This window comes from Mizuhopecten yessoensis, unplaced genomic scaffold (assembly GCF_002113885.1).
Source record: "Mizuhopecten yessoensis strain PY_sf001 unplaced genomic scaffold, ASM211388v2 scaffold10531, whole genome shotgun sequence".
Lineage (NCBI taxonomy): Eukaryota > Metazoa > Mollusca > Bivalvia > Pectinida > Pectinidae > Mizuhopecten > Mizuhopecten yessoensis.
In genome coordinates this window covers 466,710-479,180 of record NW_018408593.1, presented here as the reverse complement: position 1 = coordinate 479,180, position 12,471 = coordinate 466,710, and the positions used below count along the sequence as shown (strand labels likewise).

At 38.6% G+C, this 12,471-nt stretch overlaps 1 protein-coding gene across 3 annotated transcripts in view; it reads left to right on the top strand.

The window, feature by feature from the left end:
• Positions 1-12,471, top strand: part of LOC110460996 — a 145,607-nt gene that overhangs the window by 32,329 nt on the left and 100,807 nt on the right. Inside the window, exon 1 of one of the 3 annotated variants that reach the window (XM_021514255.1) lies at positions 8,174-8,201. The exons of the other annotated variants lie outside the window; for them this stretch is intronic. Coding sequence (XP_021369930.1) covers positions 8,189-8,201 — 13 coding nt within the window. The 5' untranslated portion in view covers positions 8,174-8,188. Of the gene's footprint in view, positions 1-8,173; positions 8,202-12,471 lie in introns of those variants that run through there. 3 annotated transcript variants of the gene reach the window in all.

Here is a 12,471-nt window from a genome sequence, read left to right as displayed (position 1 = left end):
ATCTCCCTGGCTTTTAACAATACTCTCAGATCCATTACTACCGGATCAAAATGTTGGCTCGAAACTAATATTGGGTGACACTTATTTGACCGAGACAATGAACATTTGCAACACTGTGAGACGAAAGAAAGGCAGTAAACTTTCGTGACTGCTTTCCTGGTTGCGTTGTATACAATGAAACATTCTTTAACAAACCACTGTACATAAAAGACATCGTCAACTTGTGTGCATGTGTTCCCAGTAGTCAACGTCAATCCAACTACACATCATCTGATGACGAGCCTAGTGTATCATAGCGACCTCAACAACTTGTGTGCATGTGTTCCCAGTAGTCAACGTCAATACAACTACACATCATCTGATGACGAGCCCAGTGTATCATAGCGACCTCAACAACTTGCGTGCCATCTCTCTTGTTTCTCCAACAGTGCATGTCATATGACGAATTCTTATTCGAATGGGATGTCATCTTGTCTGCTTTGTTATTTTTCTTGTTTCATCGTTGTGTCCGTCTCTGTTCGACAACGCATGTCAGAGACGAATTCATGTACGAATGGGATATTATAATACTTGTCTGTCTTCTTTCGTCTTTCTCTGTTTCGTTGTTTACAGCTGTCCAAAACCGCGTAACTCATGAGTACAATGAAGCAGTTCCATTAAGGGCCTCCGTGTGTTAGGCAGGGTATGTTGGCGTAATCGCCTTCTTGTAATAGCGCGGATCTGTTGCCGACGTTAAACCCCATAAAACCAAACCAAAATCATAAGGGCCATTTATTAAAGTGTTTCCTCGCTGAAACGCAATATTCTAGACCGCGTAGCATAGCACCTCATCCGTTTCATTTTATTATACAGAAAATAAACACTTCACATTAGTCGCCCCATACGATCATGCAATGGGATAGTGCTTGTTGTTTTCTCCCCCCTTGAACCTTCAGACGACCATCGTTTACATACACGTCACTCCGCGTCAAATTGCTCGTGTCTATCATCCTTCATGTGCGGCTAAAATGTACATGACCGATATCCATTTTTCAAAACACAAATGTTTACAAAATACCAAAGGCACGTAGGGAGCATCGAACTTCCCGTTCTGAAGCGGCAGATGCGGAACTGTTAACAGTTTCACGAGGAAGAGGTGGACAGGGGGATTACTTTTATCTGTCTTTGATATCATATTCAAGAATCTTCTCCCGACGAAATCGATAAAAAATGTAAAACTCGTAGTATATCGGGTTCCAAGAGAAGGTTGTGAGCCCTTCGTGGACCAGACAGTTTATGATTAAAATGAATATGGAAGTAACGCGAAGACAAAGATGCATATTAATACAGTGTTTACCAGACGCGTTGTCGTAATCTGACAACACTTGTGTTGAAACTCGGTTTATGTACGGGTAATTCCAACTGACTTCCGAGTTCATGAGCTTTTTGACAATTGCAGAAAGCATATGGTTCGGTGTCTTCTATAACGTCTTAGTGTATGGCATGGATATGTATTGGTGCATGCAATCTGGAACCACAATATTGTGAATGGGAATGTTTTTTTGTGATTTCCGAGTTATATACATATTTGCTTTAAGGCTTGTTTGCGAATCGAAGTACTGGAACATTTTAGCGCGTTTCGCTTTTAAAATATTGCGTTAAATTACGATTGCGCTAAAATAAATACGTTTACTTGTGTCACGCAAACCATAGATTTAACATCGCGCTAGACATGCATGTTGTACATGTACATTTACATTTAAGCATTAACCTGTTTTCAGTTGGCATTCATAGGCAATATAAATGTCAACTTGACAAAGGCATATTCAATGAAGCAAGGTGTCACATAGATACTGTTGTATGAAAGAGCAGTAAATTCATGATGCATGAAAACAACATTTGAATTTTATTATTCTTTCTTTGACTTCAAATTTATACGAATATGCCAATTTTGATACAATTGCGATTGGAGACTTTTCGAAAAAGTAATTGATTGATGACGTGTGGCAATATTTATCAAGCATTTACGTGTAGTAACAGATGGTACACATGTAGTAACAGATAGTAACATGTTCCTGATCATAAGACCATCTCCGTTAAGTGACCACATTTTACGGTCTCAATTTTAGTGTTATCATTGTTAATTGAACCTTTTTAAAGCGACCATCCGATTGAAGAGACATTTCTTTCACTTTTTGATCATGATCTTTTAATACTTGATAGTAGTACGTAGACTTGCTGCAGCCCGCTTAACCCCAGGGAGATTTGAACTTGGCAAATGTCCTTGTACTAAACGCACTTTGTTGTTCCGTGTCTGACGTTATGTAAGATAGACGAAGTGCTTCACACTGTTACAGTGGCGCGTCGCTATCAGGGGACACATTGTCTTATTGTACTGTTCGTATGTTTTAACCAACGAATAGACGTTTGTTAAGATAGTAACACTTTTATAGTCGTTGGTAAATAAATGACCCTCATAAACATAAAACCGCATTATTTTTAGATATTTGTAGCATCGTCAGCATAATATATTGACTATTGACCTAAATAGCCAGACGGATGGTCATTTCAATATCGGCGGTCATCTATATATTGGGGATGTAGAACATTTGTGAATGAGTTGACGTCCATGACTGCGGGCCTTACTAACCAGATTGTCGCCTAAACAGGATTTTCCTACTAATGATTTTTTTGTCTTGACCATTGATCTAGGTAAATAACACGGTGAATATTCCAGATATTTTCTGTAATTAGTGACCTTCAACACCTGCTATGATTTCCTTGACCAACGGTCTAAATAATAGAATAGCCTCATTATCCAGTATATACTGTTGTAGGGACAGTTGGTATTGATGGAGAGATCGTCTGCGACAATTGATCTGACCAGTGACCTCGATGACATGACGTTTGTCTCCATCATCATGTACGAATATCTGTCCAATCTAAAAACCAGGAACACTTGGATACACGAAACATTTTAAATTATCGCAGACATCCGGTGAAACCGGACCCGTGTTTCCGGAACAAACTACGTGTAAACCGGAAATAGAGGCAATAGCATACACTGATTGCGTGCGACCATGCACCAGTGCTAATTTCTTTGTATTTGTGCATACGTAGCAAGTAGAAAATACCTTCGTTGCATGACATTACATGCCATTTTATGACAAATTTGATGGATCTTGTAATTTTCTTACTTAACGCAGAGATTATCGCTTATCCTATCGATGGACCTAAACGTTATTTATATATCATTAATTGGCATCTGATAATTATCGAAGCTTTAGTGCCGTCATTACAATTCTTATATCCGAAGGCTGCTGGTTAGCTTAATGAGTTCTGTCAAAACTGATAAAAAAGTTGACAATACTTCCATGACACTATGTCGAGGTGCGCAGCCCTATACGAACATATCTTTGGGGGCTTCCGTAGCAACACGAGAGTACACGTGCTGTAGTTCGTATATTCCATGTTATAGTTATCTGCGCTTCACACCGAATCAAATGACGCTAACTTAACATATAGAATACATTTTCGTTGCCATCACAAGATGCACTTTAGGAGACTAGTTCGTCTCTATTTCCTGTTGCTTCCAACATGATTGATGTGTTTACGAACGATGCGCTTTTATGCAATTCTAACTCCTTAAATCTATACTACATATATACACTGTCCAAAGGAAGCATTACAAAACATTTGACCAGCTCTGGTCTGCACTATACGTTGGGTATGAATGCCCATATTGGATGGTGAATTAAGACTTTTAACTGATGACTTCTGACTTTTTAGTACTGACCTATGAGTCTGACCTTTAGCTTAGGACATGTGACCTTTAGGTTCTGACCAATTACACCTAGCATTGCAACGTTGACACAAAGTATTATATTTTTGATGCACACACGAAGTTAAACAAGTGGCTATAGGTTAGTGTCTATTGACTAGTGTCTACTGTCTTGTGTCTAATGATAAGTCTAATGTCATGTGTCTAATGACTTTTGTCTACTGTCTTAAGTCTACTGTCTTGTCTATCGTCGTGTCTACTGTCTTGTGGACTATTGTCTACCGTCGTCTGTCGATAACCGTCAAACGATCAGTGTCCCTTGATATATGACTGATACGTACTGTATACTGTCTTGCGTCTTTTGACTTGTATCTAATGTATACTGATTGGTATCTGATGGAAAGTGACTTCTATATATCCAGTGTCGATTGGCGTGTCTCCTGACAAGTGTCTAGTAACTGGCCTCGTATGACTAGTGTCTACTGTCCTATGTCTATTGACTACTGATTTATAGATTGTGTCTTCTGACTTGTGTCTACTTTTCAATGTCTATGGACTAGTGACTTATAACTTGTGGCTTCTGACAAGTGTCTAGTAACTGGCCTCCTATGACTAGTGTCTACTGTCCACTGTCTATAGACATTGGAAAGTAGACACCAGCCAGAATACACAATCTATAAATCCCTAGTCAATAGACATTGGATAGTAGACACTAGTCATACGAGGCCAGTTACTAGTGTCTACTGTCCAATGTCTATTGACTAGTGATTTATAGATTGTGTATTCTGACTGGTGTCTACTTTCCAATGTCTATGGACTAGTGACTTATAACTTGTGTCTTCTGACAAGTGTCTAGTAACTGGCCTCGTATGACTAGTGTCTACTGTCCACTGTCTATTGACTAGTGACTTATAACTTGTGTCTCCTGACTAGTGTCTAATAACTGGCCTCGTATGACTAGTGTCTACTGTCCAATGTCTATGGACTAGTGACTTATAACTTGTGTCTTCCGACAAGTGTCTAGTAACTGGCCTCGTGTGACTAGTGTCTACTGTCCAATGTCTATTGACTAGTGTCTAGTAACTGGCCTCGTCTGACTAGTGTCTACTGTCCAATGTCTATTGACTAGTGATTTATAGATTGTATCTTCTGACTGGTGTCTACTGTCCAATGTCTATTGACTAGTGATTTATAACTTGTGTCTTCTGACTAGTGTCTACTGTCCAATGTCTATTGACTAGTGACTTCTAACTTGTGTTGCCTGACTAGTGTCTAGTAACTGGCCTCGTGTGACTAGTGTCTACTGTCCAATGTCTATTGACTAGTGATTTATAGATTGTGTCTTCTGACTAGTGTCTACTGTCCAATGTCTATTGACTAGTGATTTATAGAGTGTGTCTTCTGACTGGTGTCTACTGTCCAATGTCTATGGACTAGTGACTTATAACTTGTGTCTTCTGACTAGTGTCTAGTAACTGGCCTCGTGTGACTAGTGTCTACTGTCCAATGCCTATTGACTCGTGATTTATAGATTGTGTCTTCTGACAAGTGTCTACTGTCCAATGTCTATTGACTAGTGATTTATATATTGTGTCTTCTGACTGGTGCCTACTGTCCAAATTCTATGGACTAGTGACTTATAACTTGTGTCTTCTGACTAGTGTCTAGTAACTGGCCTCGTGTGACTAGTGTCTACTGTCCAATGTCTATGGACTAGTGACTTATAGATTGTATATGCTGACTAGTGTCTAGTAACTGGCCTCGTATGACTAGTGTCTACAGTCTAGTGTTGAATGACAAGTGTATTGGTCATGACCTTTCAATTTTAGGATATTTCTTGTTAAAAAATTACTACCATTCCTTCCATCAAAGACGCTTGAAAATACATGCGTACCTTTGCTCTTTAAAGTAAAAAGAGAAGCGTGACATTTCTCGTTTTAAAAGTAAATAAAATTGACATTCTGTATGTTGGATAGTACTATCCGGAGCAAATGTGTTTACATGGAGAGGCCTAGAATCGGAATGTTTCACACCTGCAACAGCAGTTAAAAATCAACAGTACATGTATACACCAACATTTGGTTCTAACCCCGTGCGACAATTACAAGTGACAAAGTGCAAGTACATCTCATCACTACAACCCCAGCGATTCGTGAAAGCACTCAAAATCTATTATGATGGGTAAAACAATGAAAAAATGCTTCCTTGTTCCGTTGCAGATACCATTATTTCTGTGGCCTTTACTTGTCACGAAATCTCTAGGTGTACAAGCAATATATCCGGTTGAAATATAAACCGTGAATACAGTGTAGAAGGTAATTGGTTTCATCAACCGAGAAGGAAGAACAGAGCCGCGAGTGTTACACACACAAACACTATAGTTACTTTCTGATGTCACGTGATTCTGAAACCTAATTGATGTTTTCTCTTCTGACTCCTTTAGTGCAAAGTTTTATTGATTTTAATTGAAATTCTGAAAATTGTATTTTCAACTAACTTTTTTTTCCTCCATGGTTTGGTTGTTGGACATAAACAAAAAACGATGATATGTTTGAGAATGTTGCTGAGAATAATAAAAATATACAAATAAATATAATGTTGCGAGCTGCGACATTTAGAAATATTGATGTTTCTGTTCTCATTTAAATTGTTTAATATATATAAATCTGTCTAGTTAACACATGGAATCAATAGATACACATTGTATGTATTGATCTGTATCATTGATACATATATCTTGTCTATATGATAGATACATCACAAATGGAGAATAGTTAAGCATTTAACTACTTTCAGTTGACATTCATGTTGACTATGAATGCCAAATGAAAGATGTTCTAGACTTACATGTATGTTATGACGAGTATTTACGTTGTAGTTCAAATAAGGGTATTATTGTTTAAATGTTTAAATATAAATAGAATAGCCATCTTCAGGGGAAAATCAGCGGTATGCATCGTTATGCGTATGACGTCATAGGTATGATGACAGCAACATATGAGTCATGACATTCATAGCTACATATATGTACAATGAATGCCATCTGAACGTGGTAGTGTTGTATGTATGTATACGGATGCACGGACAGATGCCGCACGTGACTTGACCACAGATGAAGGTTTTTTTCCGGAGGGCACTCGCAAGCTCGAGCGCACAGTTCCATATTTTCTCATTCGTAAGATGTGTCCTGTTTTGGTGCGACCCCTGTTGTTTACTTTAGGTACACTGCACCACTGGACACTGTGGGATTCATTTAAAGCACACATCATGACCAAATAAGGACATACAAAATGTACATGCTATTTCTGACATCAGATCGAGCATGCTGCTTCCGACATTAGATCGGGGCGTGCTCATTCTAACATTTTGTCGAACATGCTGTTTCTGGCATAAGGACAAAGTATTTACGATATATTCTAATTAAACAATGACCGCCATAGGTCGTAAACAGTACTCGTGTCCCGTGTAGGGAAGTAGGGCAGGCTAAACGATAGAGACAGAACTCATGAAATAATCACGTCCAAATCATCTGAGCTCTTCCGTGATCTTGGTCTTTTAAATGTTTTCTGGTTTCAACTGGTCGTAGAAAAAAACCTTACTTACGACTTTCTGGTCCTTTACGAGTTCGAAATGTCAAAACCTTCAACACATATTTTTATTGGTTATATTTAATCACACTGATTTCATTTAAGTATTTAATGTACTTCTTTACTTTAACTGACTAGTAGAAATTTATTGAAGTATCAGATGTAAAAGAACACCTTTAAATGATAAGACCATTGCCCAAGGTTAAAGAAAAAATCAAATCTGTTCTCGGTAAAATCGATTTTTAAGATATTCATACAATATAAATACTTTTTCAAGCACTATCTTATCTGCTAAAATCCTCTGCTTGTTTTAATCAAAGTTCAATTCTCAAATTTTAAAGTTCGTTTCTGTTATATAAACCCAATTTTCAGGACATATTTGAAACTTGACACTGAGCTGTAGTGAAGGCGGCTACAAGTGAACGACGACTGTATTGTTTAAACAAAACTAAAATAACAGCCCGAAGATGGAGCTTTAATGTAACCAATCATTGCCATGTCCTCCGCAGTACGAACCCCATTAAAACAAACATGGTAGAATAGTTGACTTCACAGGAAGTAGTTATCGCTAATGAGGGGCCTCGTCCTCACGATCCCAATAATTATGTAAACTATACACGTCACAAGCACTTTGGTAGCTATTCAACATTTGACCCTCGTCAATAAGAGTGCTCTGCGCCACAATTCTTGTCTAAAATACGTGTGCTCCATGTAAAACGTCTTGTCTGTAAGTGTGCTCAACGTCATGGCCACAGTCTGTTAGCGTGCTCCACGTCATAATTGATGTCGGTAATATGTGTGCTCAACGTCATGGCTCCGGTCCGTAAGTGTGCTCAACGTCATGGCTCATGTCCGTAAGTGTGCTCAACGTCATGGCTCATGTCTGAAAGTGTTGTCTACCTCACGATCTCTGTCTTTAGGTTGGTCCATGTCGCATTCCTTGTCTGTGATGTGTGTGCTCTACGTCATGGCCTCTGTCTGTCAGTGCGTTTAACCGCACAATGCAATCAGTATGCCGCTAGGATACGATCGTTGTATTTATTAAAATTATTCTATTAATTTCGCAAATCTTGTCTATTAGTTTGTTTTACGCTATTTTATATAAATTCCTCCCTCGCTATTATACAATTTAACCGAATACAGCTAAAGCAACAATGACATACATTGTATATGGGTACATGTACATATGTATATGCGTAGGGCTGCAACGATACGCTACGTAGCACGGCACGAAGCTTGCGATACGCTACGTGTCACGATGACTACACAGTGGACCACATATTTACTGAAGTATTAGAAAATATAGTTACATTTATTTTGAGTTTGATGAAAAAAAAAAAAAAACCAGTACTGTAAGTGTATCGTGATACAGGAAAACAAAAGAATTCTATACGATACACAAGTATTGCGATACGGCACGGTACGATATATCGTTGCAGCCCTGGTAGACGACCAAGATATGTACACTAATACAAATGTAGCTGCATGGAGTACGTATCGTGTTAATGTGCGCGTGTTCTGCAGGGATTGTATAGGTCAATTGCAATATGTTAAAGCATATAGCTTCGGCAGCTGAAGCATGGAATATTTCTCCCACACTCGACAGTGGTGACGCCTGCCGGCAAAGCTGATGAGAAGTAAATCGCAGGATACGTGTAATCTATGCATACTGCAACATGTAACCATTTCTAGGTGGTTTGCTCAAACTTTGGTTAATTTTACCCAAAACTGTTATAAATAGACCAGACCTGAAAGACTAGTTAGCAATACGTCGTATACCTGAACATGCATTTCTTCAAGACAAAACTATAAAACCGTTAGTTCATACATGCAGATTGGAAATTTAAACAGGATAGAAAATAAAAGCAAAATGTTCGTTTTCTTACGCTTTTCCGGACTGTTTTAGCCGACGCAATTTAAGGATTAGAATAGCGCGGTCGATAAATTCTGTAATTGTATAAGGACTTCAGTTACATAAAGTCGAACATTGGACCTAATTGTCTGAAGTCTCGCGAGAGTTGCCGGGATACTAGCCACCGAAATTTGTGTAGTTCAATTAATGCGTTGCTATCTAGACGGTTAGTTATCTAAACTCAGCTGGGGCTCTTAATTTTCAATTATCGATGTCTACGCGTCTTGTATTTTCTTCTCGGGGAGAGTATTTGCAGAACGGTTATTTCACCTAGGGACCTTCGGATCTGGAGTATAATCGCTGCATGGATAGGACATTAGAGCTTGTCTCGTGGTTTTGATGTTATGAACCATTAGACAACGTCTTTAATTTTGAGATTGATTTTCAATACAAAGTCTTAACTAAGCAATCTATATATATATAAACTTCGTTGATGTTACATTTGAAATAAGCAGTGATTCGGTAAGGGTATAACTTGACATTGGTGTTCTGGAAAATAATTGCATGTGTATATTATACACAAATGTATTTAATAGGCACGACGTTAATGCGACTGATATGTTGTTGGAATGTTTCACTTTTCCTGAGTGTGCCTTCGAACCGTCAATACTAGATTTTAAATTCATTAGTTACCGTGATTGAATTTACGGTAGTAAAATCCACTCTCAATTTAACACTTGAATCTACATAAAATCCCTTAAAAACAAGCCCATATAGATAAAGATTGTTAATTAGCGCTCGTTAAGTTGTTGTAGAGTGCGCATACTGGTTTAATTACCGTTAATCAGACGGAATGTGGGGAAAGGTATATGTCGGACCTCCACGTGTAAATAGACATTGATTTTACCACTCCGCCGGCTAATGTCGGTTAGAGGGTGTTCGAGATCTGTATAGTACCGCACACACTGTCTTCATTATCATAGCCTCCTGTTGGTTAGAGGTTCGATTCCGTGTCACATAGTTGCAGGGTCCTCACAAATTGATCGCATGTGTCGATCTGAGAGAGATTCGAGACACCTTATTATATGCCTGATATGAAAACGTTATTCGTTCTATACAATTAAATGTCAAAGATTTTTGAATACTGTATCTCTACGTGAAATTGGTCTATACCGAAAAAGTGTTTTTTTTTATTTTAATATGTGACCATTTCGCGGTACGTAGTTTTTAATCTGTAACCATTCAATGTCCTTTTAATGTATAAAGTTTTCTGCCCCTTATTATTGCTGTCAGGCCCGATATAACGTCACTGTTGATGGGCCGTAAGGCAGGAAACAAACTAACAACTAACTAACAAATTGGATGGGTATACGTCGTTCCGGAGAATGTTTATTTGTTGTGAATAAAACGTTTTAAAGCCTCTTTTTTTCAAGAATGTTTGTGTTCATAACTATTTTTCTGTTGAAGGTCCCTCGGATCCCATCCCTTGTTATTTTGTAGAATGTTACATATTGTAACGTGCCCAGTATACGTTGTAAACACACACTTTCACTTCACCAAATACGGCCAAGGGGTCTGGATTTACAAGCTGAATCATTGTAAGGGGGTGGGGGAGAGCGAGGTAGGGGGGAGAAGTATAGGGGCGGGGGGAGGCCTGATAAAATATCTCCACATTGAGGTATATTTTTCTTGTGCGCGTGCCGATAATGAAAATGTGATGGAGCCAAGAAAAACGATGAACGATAAAACGAAGCTGTCCCGTAATGAGAAGTGCAGGGACGTGCACATTTATTACCGCGCGTAATGTACATACGCCTGTTACAATCAGCAGCATGTCTACCATTGTGCAGATAAAGTTACATCTTTAAGAACGGATGAATCATACGAAACGAAATGATCTTACATCTTTCTGCTATTCACTCTGTTTTTATAATTTACTAAAACGTTTCGGCATAAAGGTCTTGTGTTACTTTGAGATGAACAGCATCGGATATGCTGTGCGACGCGCATATTTCTGCACGTGCGCTCCCATTTCCGTCGCGTGTTTGTTAATGTGAGGGTTCGTGATGGCACTGCCACATGAGCGGCCCTGCCGTGCTGTGATATATTGCTCCATTCTCCTATTTTAATCTATTCTATAAATCTCGGCACGGATACGATCTCGTAAAGCTTCGAAGTTATTGTGTATGTCTTGAAAGTGTCATTTTGTGCACGTGAGATGTAGAAATAGTTCTATATATTTATAGGAGGTTATTTAAACTGTAATAAAAGGTTGCTTTCATTTTTCAATTGTGCTTTCTACGAAACCCAAGCAAATTCCCTTATTGTTAGTTTCATAAAGAGTAATTTCGTTCATTTGCTCGTGCGTAACTACTGATGGGACATGTCGCCAAAACAGGCAATTCAAGCCTTGTCCAAAACAACATGCAGAAGTCACGAAATCACATCAAACAGCAATCCTTTACTTCATGAGAAATGCTTTCCTAGACATGAACAGTGTCCAAATACTTACATTGTAGTTTAGCACGCGGGGATGATGCCTTTCCTTTAGGATGGACTTGCGGCTTGCGACGCCATACATTGTTTCGTACGTGCGTACATACTCCCTTATATTATCAGGTTTTCAATCTGTTTAACAACACTAGAACATGTTTTTTTATGTGCAACATGTGTAATAATACTTAAAAAATGAAACGTATCATTTTAACGTTTATGATGGTATGTAGCAATAAATGTTATTCCAACAAATTGATGCACGGCTCAGATGTACAATATAACAAAAAAGTACACGTTAGAGAATATATTACTTTTTCGTGTCAAGAGGTGTAGGATAGGGGAATTTCAACGAAGGGCTCTCACATAGGAAGAAACCCGAGGCTTTCCGAGTGTTTTTGCCCCAATTTGAAAATTCCGAGGGTAGACATTTTCTTCCCGTTTGGAAATCAGTCGCTAAAACCACTTGTTGATGACGTCATTGAGGTACAGTGTTCCAGTCAAATGCTCACGCTTTAATATAATGTTATTCGAACGGTTTACATTTTGCGCTGATATTCTGACGAAAAAAATATGAAGTGTTCTGCGGTATATGAATAGTATCCTACAGATAAAAGCTAGACACTGTTTTTTTGTCATCGCTAAAAATGTTGAAGTACAGAAAAGATATTCATCACACGGGGTCGCATGCATTTCGAGTCCTAGCGAAGACACCCGTACATTTTTATACCTGTGGAGACACAGCAAGCGAAAACGTGACGATGCTTCTAAAGTCTTAG